Genomic DNA, 26,490 nt, shown 5'->3' on the forward strand with positions numbered 1-26,490 from the left:
ATCTTCCCTAGTGGTTGGTCCTTTTTTTCATTTCTGACAAGTGATACCATTGCTTTAATAAGCAGAACTATAATGACATGTGCTCTCAGCTTTACAAGTATTGAAGTTTTCACAAGTATCCCTGAATGAACATGAAGACATACTTGCATTGCAGCATGATCCTAGGCATGCTTACTTGGAAGCGGATGCCACTCAGTTCATTAGGCATTATTCTGCATTAAGTGTGCTCAGGATTGAGGCCTTAATATTTCTTTCACTTGGACACTTGCATAACAGGGATCTTCTATTGTACTTTGAAACTTGCTGACACATTAATTTTTTTCTGATATGCAAAGTATTTCTACTGTGGGATTACACTTTTCCTTCCCTATACTACAGTAGCATTGTTATGTTTTGTAACTTCTAGGACAGACTGAATATATCCCTAGAAAGAAATGCTGTTGAAGCTTTGCTTAAAAGAAGACATTTTACACAGCAGCATGTCAGAATCTGAAATATGTAAAAGCTGTACTGATTAAATGTTGCTTAATTTTTAGACCAAGGAGTTAAGTCGGTTGAAGTTAAGCACCAAGTTCAGTGGAAAAATTACAGGCCTGCCCGAGATATATTTGCATAGAAGGAAACCTGATTGAGTTCGGTGGGACCTTACTCCCATGTTAGTGTGCAAAGGATTACTTTCAGCACATGCTGAAATTTCTCCTGTTTTAAGCAATTTAGTCTTAAATGTATTTAATTGTATTGTATCTTTAATTTGCATGTGGTTAACTCTTAAAAGTGTACAACATTGTCTGTACGGGATTTTAAACTTCAATTCTGGCCACACCAAAAGTCTGTGCCCTCCAGAAGTATACACAGTCACATTTTCCAAGCTTTATGTTGCTTTATGAAAACCTGAGTGTCTTTTAAATGTCTTTTTGTGCCAGAATTGCAAACTTCATTCTAAACTTAGGAGTCCGGCTATTCTGTGGGGGCATCTGTAAGAAGGGGCTCTTCATAATGTCCCTCTGTATTATATGAAATGTTGATTGTGATCAGAGATGACTTCCAAGCTTGAGTCCTGGAAGTGTGTGAATTCTTGACTTGCATCTGCAGCTCTTGATTTTAACTAAGGTCCAAACTATATATAATGATCATGCATTTTTTAATTTAAAAAAACAATAATAACTGCAGGAATTGGGGGGGGGGAGGCAAATTGGATATGGGTATGTTCAAGTTTTCCCCCATGGGGCAATTTTGTGTGTGTGTGTGTGTATGATGTAAATTGGGAAAAAGATGCTGGGGGAGTACCCCCCAGTACACTACTGCAGTTACCTTGTGTTAAAGTGGAAGGTTGTGATTATGAAATCTACTACATCTTTTGCAAAACAGATTTGTCCCTTTTGAATGTAGAAATATTGAGAGCACCTGAATCTTACCTGTGTAATTATGGAACTAATGACTGTATCTGATGTAAAAATATACTGTGTGTGCTCCTTTTAGCAAGCACAACCTGTAAAATCAGATTACTTATAACTGCAGTTTGCAGCCTATTTACTTTGTAGAGGTTTTACTGAAACCTAATAGGACTGCTGTATACCAACATCCAAATCGTCCATTAAAATTAGGGTTGTAACAAATAAGAGTACAGTTGCTTTAGTACATGCCGGCAGAATTCCTTTACTGAATCACAGTATAGGTGTTTCCACTTCTTGGTGCTGATAATCGACAGGTCTGATGATTTATCTGGTGTTTTATACTGGTTTATTTATGATCCCTAAACTTAAATCCATGTTTGCAATAACCAATTATCATTATTAAACATCAGATAGTCCTTCTGGTTGTATTAAGGTTCTTGAAAGAAAGGACATTCCCCAGTGACCCAAACATCCATGGATAGATGGCTTAACTGAGTAAGCATACTGAATGTTAAGAGTAATAATGGCCTAAAATGTGGTTCTGTTTTTTGAAGAAGCGTATTTCCAGCCATCATGGTTCCTGTAAAGCATCTCATTGGCAACTTGAATCACAAATTATGTGTATGTAAGCTTAATGTACATTCCTGCTGTTTTAGGGTTATTTTGAAATACCTGATAGGTTCTGTTTAACATCTTCTGACTGTAATGTTATGACACTGAAATAAAAGGAAGAGTGATTATTCGTTAGTGAGCATTTCATTTTAAGCCCCCATTCCAGTAAGACCTGTTGCCTCAGTAAACTTTGTCTAATTTTTAGGAAAATAAATTAGAGGGAAATTTAAAAGTTTTGCTTAGGGGTGAATCTTTGTGATTACTAACATATATTGAATAAGATTGGAGTTTTAATAGCCCAGAGCATTCTTTTGGTATTGACTGAATTGTGCTGGGCCCCAACAGAGTAGCACTTGTTCAATAAAGATGTCATGCCTTTTTGTCTTCATTTCTGATCCTATTTCTGTAACAAGTCACCAAACACATGGATTTTAAAATAAATACCAGAAAAATGGCCTTAATATTTTCAATTGGCTTCTTAAAAAACATTTATGTTTCCATAGCTTATACTGTATACTAAGGTGATATGTCATGGGCTTAATGCTTATCACCTGGTCGGAGGCAAAGCCAGAACTAAAGTAAATAGCCTTCAGGGTGTAAGTAGACAAATGGTCTAGTAGGGGTTGATTATTTCATTTTGTTCATTTTATCATTTCTAGGACTTTGGAAGGGGGTCATAACACTTATCAGGGCCATTAAGTAGAGGTGTAGTTACAGGGGAGGCTTTTGTCACTTACTGTATCAAGCAAGAGTAAAAAAAAATCTAGAATGTACAAAAAATTTTCTAGTGTAGAATAACTAGAATCCAGGCTTGGGCTACAGTACCTGTCTTGCTCTTCTTAAATTTATCATATCCCTTTCCTTGTGAATGGGAATCTACAGTACCATACAAATGAGTAACAGCTTCATATATAAGAACTGTCTGTCATTATTTGATTTAATTTTCTCATACCACGTATACTTAGTATGGAAACTACATGTACTTCATAGAAAACTTTAGGAATAATAGTTCTCTTTTCAGGGAACAATTTTTCTTTCCCAAAAGAACATATGGTACAACTTTGCCAACATTCAGATTTTTCATGTATTTGCATTTGAATACAGCTGCCCTTTATGTGGCCCTTCGTGATTTACAGATTACTTTTTGTAAGTTGAGGTTGTAGTGCCATTTCTTTTGCTTTTTTACACAACTCATATGCTGACTTAGATTTATAAGAACTCTCAGTGTTCCATGTGTACTCCAGTGAAGTATACAAAACAATTGCTGATGCCTTAAGACTAATCACTCTTACAGAAATAGCTGTGAGACAATGTGAGATACATGTCAGGATAAACAAAACTGTACATTTTTATTGTACAATTATTTATTGTACAATTATTCCTCACCAAGGAAGAAGAGTAAATGTTACATGAACTTCACTATTTATGAAAGTGTATGGTAAACCCTAGGAAGTACTAATGAACGTTTCCAAGTAACTGGGCTGCTTTACACCCAGAAAAACTTGGGAATCCATACTGAATTTTTTCCTACACCCCTACGGCAGGCTACAATAGGCCAGAAACAACTTTGTGTAGAAAGAATTACTGATCATGTATCCTCTCATAAAAGAATGGAATAACTGGGTCAAGGGAAATAATCCCCCCAAGGTACTTGCACCACAGCACTACCCATCTCAGCCTCAGCCCTAAAGATGGAGGTCATTGTCACATCAAGTTTGCCATCAATGTTTAACTCAGCATAAGCACAGCAAAGTCCCTGATTTCCTTCCAATAGCAGTCTATTAAGAAAACAGCACCAAAGGCCGCAGGTACAGCTTTGTTCAGGTAATGCTAGTCTGGAAATGTAGTCTGGAAATATGTTTTTGTGTACTACCCTGTGCAGAGGGAAAAAAGCTTGCTGATATGAGAACATTCTGTGTGGGTTGGGCTGTCAGTAGAAGTCACATTGCCTCCTACCACTGCATATGCTCCTACTCTAGCTATTGTGTCCATGCCTTGCAATTCCAAAAGAATTCCAAAGCAACACTTCACCCTCTACAACTCTGTATCCCTTCTATTCCTGTGTTCAGGCTTTAAAATAAAGTTTCATGCTAGATTTGTGGTTATAAACTAAGAAATATGCAGGGAAAATGTCTAAATGACAAGGGCTGAATAAGCGTAACCATTGTTTTTAGTAAGTTTTCCAGAAACTTCTTTAATGTTCAGGAACTATTATCTCTGGATACTGCTTTATAACACTAAGGACACCAAACACTTGAAATCAGATGCGAAACTATTAATGAATGGGAACAGAAGATGGCAGAATCATTTCTGGATCACCTAGATTCAGGAAGATGAACTATACGAAGCACCCACAACTATAGGTTGTTTCAATTTTTATTTTGGAAGTTCATTTCAGATATAAAAAGTCAAAATTCTTACACCAGTTTTTAAAAGGAAGCCATGCAGACAGTTCAAAATGTTTACAACTTAAATAGTAATTTTCCTTCAAATTTTTTACTTCTCAGAAGCATGTTGAACATTTATTTCCAACATATTGACGATAATGTGGTTAGTTTTCAGTAACCCTCCAGGATTAAAGTTTCCCCTTTAATAAGCCTCTATCACTTACATTTTTAACGCATGTTTCCAATTTTAACTGTTCACAGTAACGTGCTTCCACTACACAGTCTGCTCTTGCCTGGTACTGACCTCACAATCAAAGACTTGCTAAGTTTAAAACATAGTGTGTGGCATATGATCCAAATCAATTTTTGTCCTTACACACATGAAACCAGGCACAGATTCAAAGGTCACTTAGAAGAAACACTAGTCCAGGTTCTTAGTGCCACAAAAAAACCCCACCGCAATGTACTCTCCAATCCCTCCCTATTTTATTGTGAGGTCAAATCTGACCTCACATTGGTACTATATAACTATGGTTTAATATTGGCAGAAAACATCATAGCCATCATCTTTGACAAGTATTTTGCAGTCTATTCCTCTAAATGACTGAATTTGGCAATGTCTATGAATGAAATGTAACAAAGATAGCTAAAATCTTAGTGGATCTTTGTCATTCCAGTGTATCAAGTTGCAAGACAGATTTTGCTAGCCAGTTTTAGTAAGGGTCTTCATCCTAAGTTGCATAGAGTGAAAAGGTATGTACACCAATATATTTAACTATTTGTGGCACAGCAGTCTGGACTACATATAAGCCATCACCTTTGATTTGGTTAGCATTGAGAACTGTACATTTTTACACAATATATAGTGTTAGAAACCAAAATAATCATGCATTACCAATAGGCAACTCTTACAAACTTGGCTTGTTTAAGTTTCAGAAGTAAAATTAGAGATGAAAGCAGTTGCAGGAACCATAAACCCAATTTGCTTTTCATTCTTGTCATTGTAACACACCAATTTCTCATTTTGTTATGTGATCAATTCAAAGGTTTTAGAGATAACTAATGGGAAGCTGAGACAGAAGTGCCAACTTAGAATGCTGATGGTTACTTTCAGGGAAAATACATACCTATTGGGAATCAGAAAATTTCCCACTCTGATTAGTCTGAGAGTTTACATTGATGGGTCTTCTAGTAGTCTATACTGCTTCTCCAATTGCAAATGGAAGCTTTATTCTGTGGCAGATATTCAAGTCTACTTTGAATTTTGGCTCTTAAAAGTAATACTTATGGCTGATGTTTCTTGCTCAAATGTATTTATATGGTACTATATTTACATTCCCAGTTTTTCTAGAGGGAAAGTTAATGGCACCATTGTTTTCCTTAGATTGTAACAGCTCATGGATTAATTTATAGCAGCATTTTAAACAATGTTGAAGGTAGTGTAGGGTTGCCACCTTCAGTTCCAAAGGGCTTCTGTGCCTTTAACAGAAAATTTTCAGCAGAAATTTCTTAGGTGATGATAAAGTGATATGAAAAAAATACTTGCTGTTTTAACTTTCTGCCTGTTACAAAGCTGCTAAGACACTAGAACCCTAGGTGATAACCTAGTTTTGTGCGCAACACAGTATTTACATTACATTTACTTTTCACTTTACACTGGTTGGATTATTTACAGTTGGTTTATCTTACATAGAAACAATGAGAAGATACAACCTTCATGATAGAGGTAGTTCTTTACCTCAGCCAGTTTTGACTTTAGAGAAACAGGGAAGTTCAGTGAAAATGTTTTCAGAGACTTAAGTTTGTAAAATTTACAGAATCGGCATGTCCCTGTTTTAGTAACGGAGATTAAAACAGGACAAGAAATCATTTGTGCACTCTCCTCAATTTCTTAGTCCTCAAGTAGTTAGCTTGCTAATACTGATCCAATTCACATATTTTGGAAAAAGCAGGAATGGGCCTCCTGCTACTGAATAGCCAAAGAAGCCAACACTGACTTGAGCAAGAGGAGAACAAGTAGGTTGTAAAAAGGGTTGGTGCACATGGACCTCAGGAATCTGGCTGTTTGGCTTAATGTTATAAGCAAGAGCAGTATGAAGGCTTTGGCAAAGACAAGCCCACTTGGCTCTGCTCTGCTTAGGATCTTCATGTGAAATACTGGGGAGGAGGAAGCTTCCTGAAATAGAAGAAGGCACTTGCTGTTGATTTCCACTGCCTCTTTACTCCTCCAGCTAACTATGTTGAAGTGGGGAAATGATGCTAGACTAAAGTACAGTTTCCCCAAACTGAGAGTTTGATTTTCTGGAAATTTACAAGGAAGAAAAATTAACCTATTCTCAAAAAACAAATTACAAATTCACTCTTATTTTATCTGGTATTTAAGATATCTATATTTTACTTTAAAGGGCCAATTAAGGCATCTTTAATTCCCTGTATGGCTTTGGCTTATTAAATATTACAAATTTCTAAAAAAGAAAAACAGGCCTGAACATACAAAGTATTCACACTCAGGATGTTGATGACTATACACATAGCACATTACCACCAAAAGACATCCACCTTGTGATGGCATATACGCAAGTTATTCAGATTTTATCTTACAGTAGAGGGCAGCCCAGAAGTCTGTGTAGAAGTGACATAAAGAGAACTGTTACCAGGATGCGAAGAGACCACTGAATTTCCATTGGTTGGTGAACACCCTAATTTCAGTTTTTCCAAATACTCTGCATGGACAGGCTTGTGACACTGAAGGACCTTGATAGCATCCTCAACTTTAAACCATTCTCTTTTCCTGCCTATGGAAAAAACACACAAAATAAGTTTCAATGAATGGCTAGCTTGCACACTGAAATTTAATGAGTAGTATTTACTGCAATTTCTCAAGTTAGTCTTTGTACATATGGCAATATCTAATGCTGTAGAGGTGGGCCAAATGGTGGCAAACATAATCGTGGAAAGCAAGGACATTAAAGGCAGCCAGTTCCAGAAATTCTTCAGCTGGTCTGAGGTGCTGAATCCTGAACATTTGGAGCTATAAATAAAGGTGTCTAGTCTCTGCAGTTCACTGAATGGTTCAGGGTGACAGACTATCAGTGACAAACCGGTGCCTCTTTTTCATGAAGTATGTTAATTATTTACAAATAAATATGCTAATCAACCTATCCACAAGCTCCCTCGCAAATGAACAATCTAAATGCCATTATTTACTGTTTGGTTTTTTTGCTTCACCTATTAATAGTTTTTCTAACTCATTAATGTGCCCCTGCTGAATAGTGGTGCAATATTTTACACAAAACAATATGTAACAGGAAGAACAGTTATAAATTACACCACCAACACAGGAGCCAATGACAGCAGTGGTCTAAACAACCCAGTAGAAGTTGTGGACTAGAGAGTAGCAGTCAGTTAAGATTTTGATAGGAGTTGGGAGTTTGGTGTGAAAAAGGGCAAGGGTTCTGAAACAAAAAGTGATGAAATTAAAGCGGGTGTTGCGGAGTAACTAATGTTCAACAACAGTGTAACAGAGTAAAAAGCCTACCTCAAAATACTTTTCCCCTGAAACATAACGTTAAAAATTGCCTCTCTACATTCTCTCTGTTTACCTCAGTTTGTGATGTAACTTACAAAGATCATTCTTGTTAAAGTTTAAAAAGAAAATTATACTGTTCCCTATCAGTTTATCCTCCTCCTTCAGTTATCAATCTAGGCATGGGTGGGTATACTCAGACCCAGATTTTAATCTTCTTGTATCTTTATTCCTGCTGAAATTCCCTAGGGAAGTGGGGAAAGCAGGAAAGCAATGACAAATCTTTTGAGCTGATTCCCAGGAAAAATTCAGAGGAAAGTTTTTTCAACAGATTTGCAGTTTAGAGTGTCTTCAAAGATGGAGGCATAAAAAGGCAGTGAACTAATTAATCATAAAAGTGAGCTCTTTCCACAAACCACTTTTCAGTGCTTTCAGGAGAGCTGTATTAAGTGTTAAATAATCTGATTTTAGTTGTTCTCAGTTAATCTTTGGAAAAATGTTATGTAAGTCGATAATTTTAGCAACAGGATATCAGGTTTGACACTAGTTACATGACAATTTTGCTACAAATAGAACTGTTCCAACATTATAAATAAGCACATGAGGAAAAAAAAATCTTGCCTATATTAACTGAATCTTCCCAGTCTTCCAGAATTTCAGTCACTGTAAGAACATAAACATAAGTTCTGTGCTTCCGGTCTTGATTCTGCTTCAGTGTGGAGAAGAAGAAACACAAATTTTAATTATGTTTGCAGCACCAATGAACCAGCCTAAGTGCTGTCCATATGTATACAGAAATACCTCTTATGTCTCTTAAGATTACAGTAAACCAGTCATTTTATTAAAGATAATGGATGGGACCCAACTTGTGCCTAGCAATGTGAATATCATTAACAATCACAGACTGCTAATGTAGTTGGCTACCAGCATATTTTATCCACTGACTGAAAACCAAATTTAAAAAGTCAAACACTCCAATCTGAAGCACATTTCCTTGGAAGCCCTGCTTACTGCTTTCATGGAAACTGATGTTTAGTCAGTATTATGATTTGAATGAATTTAATATAATCAATTGTTCTTTATGGAGCAGTGCAAACACTGGTGAGTCCAGCCAGCTCTTTCACTTGGTCCTGCCTCTTGTCGATGCAGATCTCAGGATACCAGCACAGCTTTCTTGGTGGGGGCCCCTTTCTCCTTTTTTCACCAGTGAAAAAGCTGGTTGGATCCAACCCTTGGTGTCTTATATTCACATATTCCTCCTCCACAGTGCAGAAATGCAGTGTTTACTGGAGAACTGCGTGCACCTACATATACTAAAGTGGATTCCTTTTATGTCTTAAGTGGATTCCTTTTATGTCTTACAAACTTACTAGAGTTCTTTGAGGGTGTAAACAGGCATGTGGATAAGGGGGAACCAGTGGACATTGTCTACTTGGATTTCCAAAAGGCTTTTGACAAAGTTCCTCACCAGAGACTATTGAGAAAACTCAGCAATCAAGGAATAAGAGGGGAAGTCCTCCTATGGATTAAAAACTGGTTGAGAAACAGGAAGCAAAGAGTGGGTGTAAATGGGAAGTTCTCACAATGGAGAGATGTCGGGAGTGGTGTCCCCCAAGGATCTGTTTTGGGACCAGTGCTCTTTAACCTATTCATAAATGACATGGAAGTAGGGGTGGGTAGCGTGGTGGCCAAGTTTGCAGATGATACCAAATTATGTAGGGTGGTGAGAACCACAAAGGATTGCGAAGAGCTCCAAGCGGACTTGATAAATTAGGTGAGTGGGCTAAGAAATGGCAAATGCAGTTCAATGTAGCAAAATGCAAAGTGATGCACATAGGGGCAAAAAATCCAAACTTCACATACAAGCTACAAGGGTCAGTGCTATCAGTCACAGACCAGGAAAGGGATTTGGGCGTCTTAGTTGATAGTTCCATGGGAATGTCAACTCAATGCATGGCAGCTGTGAAAAAGGCAAACTCTATGCTGGGGATAATTAGGAAAGGAATTGAGAATAAAACTGCAAAGATTGTCATGCCCTTATATAAAGCAGTGGTGCGACCGCACTTGGAGTACTGTGTCCAGTTCTGGTCGCCGCATCTCAAAAAGGATATTGAGGAGATAGAAAAAGTGCAGAGAAGGGCAACAAGGATGATTGAGGGACTGGAGCACCTTCCCTATGAGGAGAGGCTGCAGCGTTTGGGACTCTTTAGTTTGGAGAGGAGACGTCTGAGGGGGGATATGATTGAAGTCTATAAAATTATGCATGGGGTAGAAAATGTTGACAGAGAGAAATTTTTCTCTCTTTCTCACAATACTAGAACCAGGGGGCATTAATTGAAAATGCAGGGGGGAAGAATTAGGACTAATAAAAGGAAACACTTCTTCACGCAACGTGTGATTGGTGTTTGGAATATGCTGCCACAGGAGGTGGTGATTGCCACTAACCTGGATAGCTTTAAAAGGAGCTTGGACAGATTTATGGAGGAGAAGTCGATTTATGGCTACCAATCTTGATCCTCTTTGATCTGAGATTGCAAATGCCTTAACAGACCAGGTGCTCAGGAGCAACAGCCACAGAAGGCCATTGCTTTCACCTCCTGCATGTGAGCTCCCAAAGGCACCTGGTGGGCCACTGCGAGTAGCAGAGAGCTGGACTAGATGGACTCTGGTCTGATCCAGCTGGCTTGTTCTTATGTTCTTATGTAGTTTTGTTTTTTACATAAATGTGACAATATTTCTGAATCTGAGTTCAAACTTGGCTTTATCAGACATAGAAAAGAGAACTTTAAACTTTAACAAAAATGCAAACTAAATTTCAGAGTACACATCTAAGACTTTCAAGAACAGCTCACCTCAAATATTCCCAGCAGTCTACCTAGTTTCCCCTTCACGCCAGCCTGTAAGAGTAAAAAGACAACCAGATTTCATTTCTCTACCCTGTGACAATTTATTTTATTCAAAATATTTATGTATCCAACTTTCTGCCAGGCAAACAAAGCAGGTAACAATTAAAAAACCCCAATTTAATAAAACATTTAAATGCATGAACAACAAAGTTAAAACCTGCCCCAATCAGCAAGATGTTCCCTTTTATCCAAATTCAGATTGCCTCAAAAACTCTTGACAACAAATATCAACAAATGTTGCTGGTGTTGCTCGATCTTACAGCAGCGTTTGATGTGGTCGATCACGACCTTTTGATCCACCGCCTGGCCGCCTCTGGAATACGAGGCATTGTCCTTCAATGGATTGCCTCGTTTCTCCAGCAGGTATGGTGCGGGGATGAGGCCTCCCACAGAGCCCCACTTAATTGTGGGGTTCCTCAGGGGGCCTTGCTTTCCCCGCTCTTATTTAACATCTACATGCGGCCCCTTGCTCAGCTGGTGCGGAGTTTTGGGCTGGTCTGTCACCAATATGCGGATGACACCCAGCTCATTCTGTTGATGGAGGGGGGAGCGGCCTCCGCCCCAGCAGCTCTTCAGCTCTGTTTGGAGTCGGTTGCTGGTTGGTTGAGACAGAGTAGGTTAAAGCTCAATCCAACGAAGACGGAGGTCCTTTGGCTGGGTCGGGGGGAGATACCGGGGGAATTTCAGCCGCCTAATCTGGAAGGGGTCATGTTGACCCCAACATCTCTGGCTCGCAGCCTGGGGGTCCGCCTGGACTCTTCACTATCAATGGAGAGCCAGGTGGCCCATGTTACCCAGGTTGCGTTTTTCCACCTTCGCCAGGCGCGGCGGCTGGCTCCCTATCTCTCCCAGTCCGACCTGGCCACTGTGATCCATGCGACGGTCACCTCAAGGCTGGATTATTGTAACTCGCTCTACGCGGGCCTTCCCTTGCGACTGATCCGGAAGCTGAAGCTGGTCCAGAATGCAGCGGCACGGCTTCTAACAGGTGGTGGTTATTCAGACCACATCACCCCTGTGCTGTGCCGTCTGCACTGGCTCCCGGTGGAGTTCCGGATCGTTTTCAAGGTGTTGGTATTAACCTTTAAGGCCTTACGCGGCATGGGGCCCACATACCTGCGGGACCGCATCACCCCTTATGTCCCACACAGGTCGCTGCGTTCGGCAACGGCAGATCTACTGGTGACCCCTGGTCCTGCAATGATACGGCTGGCCTCAACCCGGGCCAGAGCCTTTACGGCTCTGGCCCCTGCCTGGTGGAATGCCTTACCTCCGGCAGTGCGGGCCCTGCGGGACCTTAACGAGTTCCGTAGGGCCTGCAAGACGGAGCTTTTCCACCGGGCTTTTGGGGAGGCCGGCCGTGGATCTACTGCCCCCTACCGACACTGAAATTGAAACCGAAATTGAGGCTGCCGTTCCATCTTATTATAGCTGGGCCTGCTTTATTTATAAATTCCATCGCAGGCCCTGCCTACTTCCTCCCCTTCTTTTTCTTTCTTTGGCCTTTGACGGGGCGCCTGTCTTAAACAATTTTATAAATTGGGTTGTCTAACTTATAGTTTCTTGTTGTACACTGCTGCTTATGTCTTAGGTTTTAATGATTTTAGTATTTTATGCTGTTGATTTGCTGTTTGATGTAACAGCCATGTTGTGAGCCGCCTTGAGCCCTCCGGGGATAAGGCGGCCTATAAGTTTAATAAAATAAAATAAAATAAAAAATAAAAATAAAATATGCTATAATGGCTAAACTAACAAACCTTATAAACTGACAGTCAAAACATGAATTTGATGAGAAATGGAAACATTTTCTTTCATTTGAGGCTGAATCAATTATGTAAGAATAATAATAACTAATATTAATTTGTTAATGATCAAGATACAAGAAATTGTCTAGTAATAATGCTGTAGAGCCAATGCACAGAAGGTAGTGAATTTTAAAACTGTGTAATGTTCTCTCTGATAATATTAATTTGTTAGCTCTTATACAGTTTTGGGGTAGCTGTATTATCTTTTTCTGTTTTGTTTTTGTTCTTTCTTTTTTCAGATTTCCTTTTTTTGTTTAACTATATTGAGAAAATTAATAAAAATATTATTTAAAAAAACTCTTGGGAACAGATGTTTTGCCAATTGGCCATGCTGGCAGGGGCTGATGGGAATTGTAGTCCATAAAATATGGAGTGCCAAAGATTCACCACCACAGCCTTAAACAATGGAGGAACTTATAAAAAACCTTAATAGGAAGAGCAGAATTGCCACATGGAAATATGCAGGGAAAGGCAGGCCTTGGAGTATTTGGATCCCAGGTCAATACCTTGAATTGGGCCTGTAAAGTAATTGAAGGGAAGTGATGGGACCTCAGAACAGAAGTGAAAGGGGTCCTGTCAGTTAACCCCAAGTAACAAATACACTGCTATATTTTCACTACCTGCAGCTTCCACATCATCAAGGGCCCCTTGAAAAGGGCATTACAAAAAAATTCCACAAAATGAAGGTTACTTGAGCCTTGAGGTTACTGAACAATGAATCGACATGGCCAGATCAGACATCTGCAAATCAGCTTCCAAATTAGAGATAGCTGGTAAAAAAGTAGTTTTCATTGCCATAGGCACCAGTTTTTTCAACAAGAAACTAGGATTCAGCAAGACCCTCAAACTTTTAACAAAGTTTTCCCCCAAAAGCTGCATAGTACTGGTAAAGAAAACAACTTTGTGTAAAGCACTGACCCTTCCACACAGCATTGGCCCTGTTTTAATGAATCAACTTCCATTGAACACTGTATTGAGACACTGGGCAAAAACAGAAGCAGCAGTAACTAGTGACTTATTTGGAGTAGAAGAAGGGTTTGGAATTATACCAAACCTTTCTCTCCTGTAAGGAGTCTCAAAGTGGCTTACAAACTCCTTCCCTTCTTCTCCCCATTACAGACACCTAGTGTGAAGTAGGTGGGGCTGATAGAGTTCAAAGTGAACTGTGACTAGCCCAAGGTCACCTGGCAGGTTTCATGTTCAGGACCAGGGAAACAACTGCAGTTCACAAGATAAGAGCCTACCACTCAAGTGGAGGAGTGGAGAAACAAACCTGGTTCTCCAGATTAGTGTACATGGCTTTTAATCACTGCACCATGTATAGTAATATACATCTAGATGCCACTGGAATACTTATAACAACCTACTCCAGAACTGGATAATCTCATTCATGGCCCCATAGTTACTAAGCATAGGAGGTAATAGAGCCTTGTGGCACCCCCCTCCCCCAGCCACCAGTTCCCAATGGAATGATTTGGCATGTCCCTCTACAACCTTTGTGAGCAGCACAGACTGGAACCATCTAAAAACTCATCAGTCCAGACCCACCTCACCTTTCAGACACCTCAACAGTATCACACAGTCCAAAGTATCAAAGGCTGCTGACAGATTCAGCAACAGAAATAGAGGTACACTCTTTGTGTTTCTGAAGACTGCAATTGTTCCCAACAGCCACTAAAGCCATCTCTATCCCAAACTAAGGCCTAAAAAGGATCAAAGTTAGACTACGTTTCTACAGGTATTACTGGAGTTGCTGTGCCACTACCTGATCAATAACCTTTCCCAAGCACCTGCAATTTAACAACTATATTACAAACCATTCACAATGTAATGCCCCTATTGCAGCTCTACGATTACACCCAAAGCTCTCATTGCTCCCAGTATTTCAGGAAATCTGAGAACTGCTGAGGAAGAAGCAGGGAAACACCTGTGAATAGGCTCCATCCCAGAACACTGAGAACAAAGCTAGTTTAAGAGCAACCAAAGATCCAGACATTTAAAACAACAATCAACAAGAACAAGGCTAGTATTAGAGAGCTCATTCTGAAAGTCTCAGGTAATGGCAGGTAAGAGCTCACATACAAGTTTGGCCCAACAAACTTGTAAAAAGAGTCCATACACTATATGCATTTAATATTCCAGGGCACTTATCTGGCCTTGAGCACTGACTGATCTGTTTGATCAGAGAGAAGCTTCTAATGTAAATAAGCAAATCAAATATCTTTTGATAAAGCTATTATCAGGTCTTATAGCCAACAAACATCTTGTGAGCACTAAAGCAGCCCAAGACAGAGTACTGTTGAATTTTCAATCTGCCAATCATCAGCCTTGGAAAATAGCAAGTACTCCACTCATTGCAAGTCTCACAAAAAGCTGACGAAGTACTGCTATTCCTGGAAGCAACGTCTTGAGAAAGGAAAGACTGAGCACAGCTACTTTATGCTACGCATAAGGCTTTACATTCATTCGGTATTAAGAACTAGTAGCCATTACATGCACTATTCTCTTTATGGCCCAAGTCAGACCAATGTCAAGCCAGTTTGGTGCTGTATGAAAAAATCTGGAAAAGACCTTAAAGTCATCTGCTCTTTTTTGCTTTTGTTTTGGGGAAAGTGATACTTTTGTACTATATACAAACCGGTGAATTATGATTTGTGATTTCTCCTACAAACCTGAGTTACATAATTTGAATAGTTTGGAGACAAAGAAGTAAATAGCAAAATACAAAAGGAGGTAGAAGTAGATGAACTCAGTAAACCATAATTTTGAATTCTTACCTCTTGCTTTTTTATCCCAATTTCTCCTCAAGAAGATCAAGATAGCAGATGGAGTTTCTTTCTTCTGCCTTTTTTCTTTACAACACTGACAGGTAAATTAAGCTGAGAAAGGACATATAACTCACCCAAAGGTCAGTGACTGATAGAGAGCAGGGCTCTGAATTTCAACCTCCTAGCCCCAGTTTGATATTCTACACCACTGCACCATACTGACTTTCCGACAGGAACCAACCCTGTAAAAGTCAACCATCACACTCCAATAGAGGATCTCAAATGTTCAACTCAAACTATTTACCTCTTCATAGACCTCTCTGACTGCAGCACCCCCTGGTTCTTCTTCTGGTTCCATTCCTCCACCTGGAACAATCCATTGATCCGGATACCTGCTGCTGCTTACTAGCAGAACCTAAAAAGACAAGTACATTGATATAGCCATAAATAAATATAACCTTAACAAAAAAGTTTTGCCAGCATATTTGCATCTTCTATGATCATAGCACAAAGCAAACTTTATTTAGACATAGTAAGCAAGGTATTACTATTGTTTCAAGGGTATCTGAAAAACTGCCAACTAACTGCTGCCTGGAAGAATTACAAAGAAAGGAACCTTGACATGTTTACTTCAAATTGTTACAAATAATAAATAATGCATTTCAGTTTAGTTTTAGAACACATCATGTTTAAAGAATGCTGTCCTAATTTCATGCTATTTAAATCACTTTACAGAAACTGGCTTATTTGTTACCACTACAGAAATTTTTAAAAGTATGTTAATTCAAATTCCCTGACTTTTTTTTGGTCAGTATGGTTGTATTCCACTGACTGAAGACATGTTTTACTGAGTAGATGAAATGCAGTATCAACTTCCTTTCTTCCAGCACAGGGGTCTGCAACCTGCGGCTCTTTTAGCCTTATACTGCGGCTCCACGTGACCTGGAGGTTGGAGGGTAGTGTGGGCATGTCCCTCCAGCCCAGCACTGGAAGGAAAGGTGAGTGGAGGGGTCGAACAGGAGGTGGCTCCGTGCGGAGCCACCTCTCCAGCTTAGTAGATCTTCGGGGCCATGGAAAACAGGTCCAAATGGCTCTTTGGGTGGTAAAGGTTGCCGACCCATTTTTTAGCATGTAGCAGGAATGTCTGATCTTTATTATTAGGGATTTACATTACCTAATCCACACAGCAGATTAACTGATATAAACATGTAACACATCAGAACACAGAACAGGACAATCACCAACAGACTTAATTTCAAAAATTATTTTTTAAAGCCCAGTGAAAAGCTATTCATTTGTACCCAAGAGTATGATTTAACTACTTAAGCAATGCCAAAGTAAAAACAACAGAGGTGTGTATGTAGTATATATCCATAGAATACTAATCAGTTATGGATAGTCCATTTTCTCCATTAGGTTTACAATGCATTAGATTTACAGGCATATGGGTGTAATGTAACTTGGGGTCAGTTCAGAGGACAGCAAAAGTAGAAAACAATTTAGGATAGCCATGCACTATGAACATTCTCTGCAGAAAAGCAGTGATTATATAGGCAAAGAGGCAGCACAGAACACTAAATATTCCACACTTTCAGGGTAGTCAATAACTGTTCATGTTTTTTCAATCAGTGTTTCATGACTACAGTTCAATCACTACAGCCCTCTTTTTTCATAACTTTCTATACTTCTTAGCAGTATGGGAGCAGAGTGTTCAATTTTCCTCTGGACAAGGAGAGATGCTTTAAAAAGATCGGATTCACAAGGAGTTTTGTATCATTTTTAGTTACATCAGGTTAGTACTTTTGAGTAATGTATTTGTTGGAAGATGTCCTTCCTTCAGAATAATTCTGTGTTTTTCCACAGAGGTTAGGCTATTGGTTACTGCATGGATCTTTTATACAGCTCTGAATGTTAATTATTCATTACAAATACAGAACAGTACTTTTGAACTGTGAGTCTAGATTCAAGATCGGACAACATTTTTTTCTTGGAAATATAAGTAATGAAGCATGTGGGTGACAGTTTTCACTGACAGGGTTCTAATCACCCAGGGGGGCTCCTTAAAACCCAAACTTTGATCTTTCATTGGCCCTTTTATTACTGAAATAGTCATAATTTTTGCTGGATATGTTGCAATTAGATTTACAGAAAGAGCAGGCATAAACTTAAAGGCTATATCCTGCTACTCTGGCAAAACAAGGCAATCTAGCTTCTTATTCCATTCATTCCTGATACTCTGCATATCAAATTTGTTAGAAGGTTAAAGGTTAAAAGGTGGTGAAGGTAGTCCCCCATGGAAGGAACTGGTCATTACTGAGTCATGGGATGACGTTGCATCACAATATTCACTAGGCAGACTGTGTTTATAGGGTAGTTTGCCACTGTCTTTTCCAGTCGTCTACACTTTACCCCCAGCAAACTGGGTACTCATTTTACTGACCTCAGAAGGATGGAAGGATGGGTCAACCTTGAACCAGCTACCTGAAGCCAATTTCCATTGGGATGAAACTCAGGTTGTGAACAGAGCTTTGGCTGTGGTACTGCAGTTTACCACTCTGTGCTCTATGCTATTTGTTAATCAACACCAAATATTCATGGATATTGTAGGTTTTGCTGTCTTTATAAATTCAATTCGAGCAAAGGGTCCCCAATGTGGTACCCACCAATACCTTTTCTCTTGCCCACCAAGTGGACAAAAACCCAACTACACAAAACATTCCATGCTATGCCATGGAGACAAACATACCTTACTGTGACATGCCTCTGAAGATGCCAGACACAGATGTAGTAGAACATTAGGAGCTCAAGCCACCAGACGATGGCCACACAACTCATAAAAACCCATGAGAGCTAGTATCATCAATCAGGTTGTTAAAATTTAGCAAGAGTGAAAATCTCTGTACACTTGTCAGAATGTCTGCAGATGGGTCAGAAGAATAAGGCTGGCCATTAATAGCATTAAATATATTCACAGGATTCACACATTGTTCCTAGATACTTTTGGGATAGCTTATTCTGGGCACTATTGCTCATCTGTAGATCTGAGGCAGCCTGGTGCCGCCAATATATCCTCTGGTAAGAAAGACAAATCCAACTCTGTTAACAGATGGCATGATGGATATAAATAACCCTTCTGGATCATTCCTTGTATGAGTGGACCAAACTTTTCAGGAATGTTATCCTTCAAAATTGTTATTCATAAATAATATATACTTTTGAATTCACGAAAATACTAGTTTTTTCCCATAGGAAAAACTATTTAACAATATTTTACAGCATCTCTTCTTGTATTGAGGATTATCTAAACTTGAAAATTGGAATAGGACATGAGCCAATGCTATTGTTTCAAACCTCACATAGTTAAGAAATTAATAATGAGATAAATATGAGATTTTTGGTCGATTTTTGGTCTGTGTTAAATAAATAGTATGACAAATTTGAAGTCACTTGCCCTGTGATGCCAAGTTAAAATTTATTTAAAGTCTTATTCTTTGTCATTGTAAAGGTATACATTTTCTTCTTGAATGTTAATAGTTATTTACTTTCACTGCTGTGTCCTGTTTTCATATGTCATAGTTTTGAAGCTTGCATAATAATGCAAAGCCATGCATTAAGCTATTGGCAGATCAAACAATGACTTCTTCCTATCTGCACTACTAAACTGGACTTTCTGTCCAGGCATATGATGAATGATAAATGCTGACTGAATCAATTTCACTAAGCTAAGCCTGTCTGTGCAGAAGAATAATGCTGTTGTTTGCATTAACTCATGACTATAGAAAGTACTAATTCAGTCTGTGCAAAAAAAACAGAAGCATCATTCAGTTGTTGTTACATGTGAAGTAAACATGTGACCTATCTACTATATCCAAAATATCATTTTAAAAGCTGACTTAACTGCTGTCTGTTCCCCTGCCCTACAATAGGAAGCTAGTAAATAATTGTAGATACATGAACACTCAATGCCAGATCTAGCTTTTAAGTTAAAGTAAACTAATCAGTTTCCAGAATTTCTTTTAGTTAACATGTTAATCACTGTAGATTCTGAGATCTGAGCAGGCTATATTATCTTGACCTTTCCATTCAGTGTGTTAACTTCTGTTGTGGCCTAGACTAGTATTTATTGCTTTGTAGTAGTTAGCTCTGAATCCCAGGACCTAGTTGCTACTTGTGGCTTCTAAGTTCAAGAGTGTGCAAGGCAGCGCACACACACTGCCTTTCTAATACGTTATCCTTCATTTTGTGGACCATACTGGCCAATTTTAGACTATGCGGGAGACCATCTCTTCTTTGCTGACAATCTGTGTCATTCTTACTTAGAGTGTTCTGTGCCTGTAAATGGGCTCTTGAAGAACTCTGGTTTCAGTGATGCTATTTCCTTCAAGAATAAAAAATTATGTTTAGGATATACTGGACAACACAGCAACACTTTAGCCAAGGATGGAGTAAAGTGTCTAACTGCTGGCTTTGTAACTCTCAAGACACATCCTTTAGACTTTTGGTATGTCTAGCAATTCAGTTTTTCTGAAGGAGTTATTATTCAAATCAATTTTTGTATTTGAATGCTTATGTACTTTTAAACTATCTGCCGGTAGGGTAACTGATGGTCAATGAAAATGGACTCTGTGTCCTTACTACAGCCAGCAGCCCCATGCAAGGGGCTGAGTGCCCAGCTGCAGCTGCAACAGGCTACTGCCCCCAAAGAGGCTTCCCAATGGCATGGGGAGGCTTAAAACGTCAAGAAGCCTCCCTGCTGCCAGGAACCCCCTACTGGGCTGAACAGACTTATGCCACCTTTTTGATGGCTCAAGCCAGTACTCTTCACCACCAGCACAACAGGGCAAACGTCTGGGAGGGAGCTGACTAAAGTCACCAGTGACAGGATCACAGGGATGCCGGTGCTGCATCTGGCAATAGCTTGATGTCGGCGAATTCATCCTTCTGCTGGAACAAGTGTTTTATATAAAAGAAAAGATACACTACAACATTGTCTTCCTTTTGTTAAAATAACCAGCTCCAAACTGAGAAAGAAGCCCGGAAGATTTCCAAAGAGAAAGCTAACATTAAGATGGTAAGTTAAAAGGTAGTCAATAACGTTGGTAACTTAGACCTGCCAACACTCCAACTAGGACAGTACTGTCTAAATGCTCCAGAAAGTATAAGACCACAGATGTAAATGATCACCTCAGTTTTAACTTGTAAACCTTTCTGCTAAGTATGTTATAAGTATCCACAACAGCCAAATTGCTTTTCAGTAAGTTAACCATTTTTAATAGTCTAGCCATTTCAAGTCAGTCTAGAGTAAGTGACTGTGACAGCCTCACACTAATAAGCTGAAAGCTACTGGAATAATTTAAAGTTCCATGTAACCACTGCTGAAGGATTCCATTATTTGACCATAGCAAGGACAGTGCAGAAAGGTCAGTCACATTGCATATGCCATGTCATCAACATGAAAGAGACGTGCAACTTGACTGCAGCCATTGTAGTTAGGAACAAAGGAACAGCATTGCAGTTTGTTTAAGATGAAGTACCCTTCTTATTCTGCACATAATTGCTACCATGATGTCACCACAACATAGCAATTTCAGCATATAATCAGTTAAAGATCCAAGAGACAGGCTATGTGTAAGATCTGCCTCAAATTATAAGGTCAGCATAAGTTGCCACAGAACTAAGGTACAACAATGCATCAAGAACTCATATACACCATAAACTGGAAGTTTATGATATGGGCTTCACCATTCAAGTTGTGATTCATTTTTATTTCAGATAATCGAAGGCTACATATCATGGATTTCTAGACATTACAGCCACCAAAAGCTCCTAATCAACCTTTCCATTATGCCACCATCAAATGAGCCTGATGTCAACATCCCCACTTACCAGATGAAAGCAGTCTGAATCCTGACACAGGATTCATCGGCTTCTTCATTACTGGAAACAATTAGAGTCTGGCTAACCCTACTGAGGTCAACCGAAAATTACGAGTCACTAACAAAACAGTCTGCAGGTATAATGGCAGAGTACTCTTCCTTGTAAATCCAAGTAGCTGCAAGAAAGGGTAATTACTCTAAGATTAAACTACACAGCACAGCGTTCCATTCTGTTTCCATTTAGAACTTAAGAATTACCATTTTACTGTTATTATGATTATTACATCAGGGACCTCAAGTTCACAGAAATTTGAGTACATTTTGAACAGTAATTCCATGCAGGATTTTCTGTGGGGCATGTGTGGCTGTTTAAGAACAAACTGCCAACAAGGTAATACTGTTTTTTAAAAAACACAAATGTTGCTTTCTCCCTTCGCCAAAGTCAGTAAAGGTTCTCATCATCAACAGATCTGCTACCCAAACTTCATTCATAAACACAAGACAGACCAGCCCACAAGGATGGACAGTCTTGCCCCCAAGCATCTGAGTGTCAGCTCAGGCAGCAGATTTGCCAAATTACTTGCCCAGTAGAACTATGGCAAGTCCTGAACTAGTAATTAGTTTATCTCACCCTTTTCAAAGCAAACTATTCCAGTCTACAATAGCAGTTAAAAATTTCATGCACTTAATTTTCTAGAATGGTTAGAACTCCCCCTACAGCTCAAGTTGTATGCAAGAAGATTAACTATTAAAAACCAGCACAAGCCAGATGACAAAGTGAATGCCTACAGGTTTGGGAGGATTTCTCATGCAATAAATTGAAAAATATGAACTCACTGCTACTTTCTGATACTTTACAAAGGCAAGTGTATCAACAGCTGTTAGACAGGATAACTAAAAACAGAAACTTGACAGATTCTTATGGTTACCAAATGCTATGGATGAACAGAATACCTGTCAGCTTCATGTCCTGCTTGTAACAGAACACACTGATTTAATTGTTGTATATCAATTTTGCAGCTGAACTGCATGCAGTGTTGTTCAGAACCTAGTTCCTTTGTATTTTCTGAGCAGCCTGGAAATTCTAAATCCTGGGTGTTGCAACCCACTTGCCTTGAACTACAGAACTGTTCTGCCCGGATCCACATTTCTATCTGTATGCACACGAAAGGATACTATTTACTTGATGGTCAGAGCTGTGATCACTTGCAGACTTTTCAGAATCACCAGTGAATAAAGATTTCCATGCATAGGGGATTAGGATGTAACAAGTGTCCAACACGTTCCAGAAGCAAGGGATTATAGATATTGCATGAAGCAGTGTTTCTCTATAGGTAGGCAAGTAAATGTTCATATTGTTTGGGTGAAAGAATCTCAAGGAATCATAGTTTAAGAACTCAGATGAAGCAAAACAAAAATCAAGTGGAATCTTTTAAGACTAACAAGGTTTATTCCAGCATAAAGTTTCATGAGTCACATATTACTTCTTCAGATATGAATATGACTTGCAAAAACTAATTAATCTGGACAGTCTCAAAAGTGCCACTTGCTTCTCTTTTACTTTGCTGCAACTGATTAACACAACTACTGTTCTGACAGAATTCAGGAAGAACAAAATCATCCATATTGGCTCTGTGGGAGATCCTGGCACATCCACCACTGTTATAACCGGCTAGTCTGTTGGTACATTAGGAAGCCCATTAATGGCACTGTGTCATTTATCACCTCGGAAAATCCCCCCTCCCCAGTTCTTTCTACACAGGAAATCAGCCACTCTCTCATTTTTGTCTGATGTCCATGATTCAGTTTAAGCGTTTGTTCTAGGATTTTACATTTTTTCTTAACACCTAATGATACACAGACTACTTTAAACAGAGCTTGCTATACAGTTACAAAATGCTTGCTATATAGTTACAAAACTTGCGAGTTTCTCAGAATGCTGGATGTGGACATTTGATCTACTCATGAATAGCAATTCTTACATTCTTCAGTTAAACTTGAAGTTGAGTTCACAAATATGTAGTACATGTATCAGCTCATATAAATGATGAAATGATAATTTATGAATATTCTTCTATATTTACTATAATTTCTAACAAGAACTAGATTCTGATACTACTCTTTAATTGGCTGAACAGTATTACGGCCAATTTATAAAATGCTACATTCGGAAACGAGTAAAAATCCTGGCCAATCAGGTTAACATGCCACAATGTTCAGGACATGAGAAAAAATAAGCTTCCATAGAGTGATAGCTCTATGCTGGCAGTACCTGTGCACACAGGGGACTGTGCAATATCATACTATAGTCATTTCAGATGGGTGGAGCTTCCTGCCATCCCATCTACTTCCAGCATCAAAATTTAGTAGTACTATAGCATTCTACAACTGCATCTCATGACAAAGTGGGTTTTCTGCCAACCCTCCAACAGTTAAGGCTGCTTTTGGCAAAACTGCTCTGAGTTGCATGATCATATCATCGTTTATCAGGCTTGGATTCTTTTCTCAAAATGCCATAAACATCCAGGACTAACAGGAAGGGAAAAGATGGAGATCTGCTGTAGGGCTGGAGAATCATTAAAGATTGTGTCACTTTTGTTCACAGAAATCCTCCATGGACACCCAGTCCTGGTGCTGCCAGTGCTAAACCTGTGAATATCACATTATGAATGCAAGAACGTCATGGTTTCCTCTGACAACTGGAATTTCTGAATGGAAACCACAGTTTGCTATCAGATACCTCTTTCCCATGTATAGGCAGGTATTTTTTTCACTCAAGGGTATAATCAGAAGATCAAATCTGAGAGAGCAACTTAAGTTTGGAACATGCAAATTTGGAGTGTCTGCATAAAGCAAGAGTACAATGCAAAGTTTAACATCACACGTTTCTTGTAGATAATATAAACATCCAGATTTCATCAATCAATAAAGTCTAGACTATGGCTGCATCCCTTTCAACCATGACTGATGTTCAGAAAACATCTGTGAACAGCAGACTGGAGGTGACTGCGCCGGGGGGATTGCATTAACAAGGAGTCTCATTCTTATGCATGTTTACTTACTTGCTACTTACTTTTATTTACATTTATTAATCTTTACGCTGTAACTTTCCTTAAACAGTTTCTCTGGAAGAGTGGCACAGAAATCTTCAAAATAACTAATATGCATATAAATAACATTTGATCAACAGGGCTATCTTACAGAGTCTCATTTTCCCTTATCCATATAGGAATCCACTCCAAACAAGTAGAATTTTCACAGCCTGGGAGTGACTAGAGACTGCTGGAACAAATATTTGACAAATACTAGAAGGCAAGTCTGTACTGTATTTTTAAAAAAACTCTTAAAGTAGTTGGGAATCTGCCTGCTTAGCAAAGAATATTTCTTCTTTCAGACAAAATTCTATTGACACACAGAGGTAAAGTACTTGTAGAATTAAAAAGCCTGCATGGTATCACTGTACCTTTTATATTTGGCCATTGACCGTAACTAAAGTATTCTATTCTGTACCTTTTGGACACTGTTGAATGAAATGTGATTTAAGCATCAAGTGTGCAAAGCAACTACTTTTTAAAAAAAAATATGTGCTTTAGCTCAGGAGGAGTTTCATGCATGAAATAAGCATACACGTGGCATAATAGTAACCATTGACATACCCAGTACTGTACATTAATAGCAGCCAGCCAGACTACCAATTACTGGCACTTTAAAAAATGAGAAGCCACAGAAACAAGAGTCGTTTGCAGGAGCCAGTTACTGAAATCACTGTTGCGTACATGAGTTCCTGGTGCCTCCTGTCTGCCTGTCCTGCAGGTAAATTGCAAAAACTGCGAGCCGCGCAACAACTTGCCCCCCTCCCCCCGAAAGAGCGCGCTTAAAGGCTCCGGGCCACCATCGGAGACAGCCAGCTCCGTCCTCCCGGCAGATGACAAGCAACGAAGGATGCGCAACGCTCAAGGCACGGCCGGCCGCCGACAGCCTCTGTCAAGCCGCTGACTTGAACAAGCAGCTGACTCGGTCCGAGTTCGGACCCCCCCCCCCCCGCCCAGTCCACGCGCAGTGTCGCTCCCTTCCCTCTGCCGCCGCCGCCGCCGCCCTCTAGGCTGCGGTGGCCACCAACCCTGGGGGATGATCCGTCCCTCTCCCTCCGGCACGGCCTTCGGGGCATCCAAGCCCGCCCTCCCGCCCGCCCGCCCGAGGAGCAGAGGGAGAGGAACGGGTCATTCCCCAGGCCTCGGCGGCCATAGCAGCCACCAGGGAGGAGGAGGAGGAGGAGGAGGGCAGGAACCGACGCGACTCGCAAGGGGGCGACAAGCCCCATCCGTCCCGCAGGGCCCCGCACACAAAGAGGACGGCGGGTGAGCGGTGTGTGAGAGCGTGTGCTTGTGTGATGCCGTTCCGCCTAGCCTGGTGGGGAGAGGCCGCTGCCCGCCCGCCCGCCCGGCCCCGCTCTCACCTCGTCCTCCCTCTCGCTGCGGAAGCACAGGCAGGCCGCTCGCTTTTTAAAGCCCTCCCGGTCGTAGGTCCGCGTCTGGTTCGGCTTGAACTTCATCATAGAGGCAGAGGCGCCGCCGCCGCCAAGTTCAACTCCGGCCCGCCGGTGAGGGAGCGCAGAGGCCCCCCGCCGCCCTCCCCCGCCGAGGGCTCCTCTCTTCTCGGGCCGCTCAAGCGGCGACTGGTCCGCTCCCTCCAAGCGGGAAGGCGCCTCTCAGGGGAACCCGGCGCCGCTACTTGCGGTGGCGGAGGAGCTCTTGTTGGCGCTGCCGCTGCCTTCCAGGAGCCCACGCCAAGCCATGGAGCCCATCCGTCTGCTCAGCCGTTCTGTCCGTGGCCTCGCCTTCCTCGCCCGCCCCGGGCTAGCCCGTCCTCATCCAGCCGCAACCGCCAGCCACGCAGCCCACCGCTCCCGCGGCCGCCGTACCCACTATTTAACCGTAACACGCATTCCTCCGCCCGCCCGCCGCCGCCGCCGCCGCCGCGTCCCGGCCTCCCTACTGCGCAGGCGCCGAGCCCGCCTCGGAGGCTGGGCTAACGGGAAAGGAAGGAGGACTCTGGAAAAGGTGGGGTTGGGGAGAGTGAATCGGGAGTAAAGACGCTGCAAGCGGAAGAGGCGGCCAGGCACGTTCAGGGAGCCTCGCTGATGTTGTCAAAACTAATGTGCTAGGCATTGGCTTGAGTAATTGTCAGAAAGGGTATCGTAAGAATTAAAGCACCTC

The 26,490-nt window shown here is 40.6% G+C and overlaps 1 protein-coding gene across 2 annotated transcripts; it reads right to left on the reverse strand.

Annotated features, from left to right (window-relative positions):
* Positions 1 to 4,364: 4,364 nt before the first annotated feature.
* NUDT4 (nudix hydrolase 4) lies at positions 4,365 to 26,269 on the reverse strand. Of its 2 annotated transcripts, none has more exons than XM_048500284.1 (5): positions 25,731 to 26,269; positions 15,703 to 15,813; positions 10,772 to 10,816; positions 8,541 to 8,628; positions 4,365 to 7,188 (listed from the first exon to the last, which is right to left on the reverse strand). In XM_048500284.1, the coding sequence occupies exons 1-5, from the start codon at positions 25,827 to 25,829 to the stop codon at positions 6,986 to 6,988; spliced, it is 546 nt and encodes a 181-aa protein (XP_048356241.1). In that variant the 5' UTR covers positions 25,830 to 26,269; the 3' UTR covers positions 4,365 to 6,985. The 2 variants fall into 2 exon arrangements, with proteins under 2 accessions (XP_048356241.1, XP_048356243.1); XM_048500286.1 differs by having other exon boundaries at positions 8,541 to 8,625; positions 25,731 to 26,267.
* Between the last annotated feature and the right edge of the window lie 221 nt (positions 26,270 to 26,490).

The sequence above is a fragment of the Sphaerodactylus townsendi genome, linkage group LG06, assembly GCF_021028975.2.
Source record: "Sphaerodactylus townsendi isolate TG3544 linkage group LG06, MPM_Stown_v2.3, whole genome shotgun sequence".
Taxonomy (NCBI): domain Eukaryota; kingdom Metazoa; phylum Chordata; class Lepidosauria; order Squamata; family Sphaerodactylidae; genus Sphaerodactylus; species Sphaerodactylus townsendi.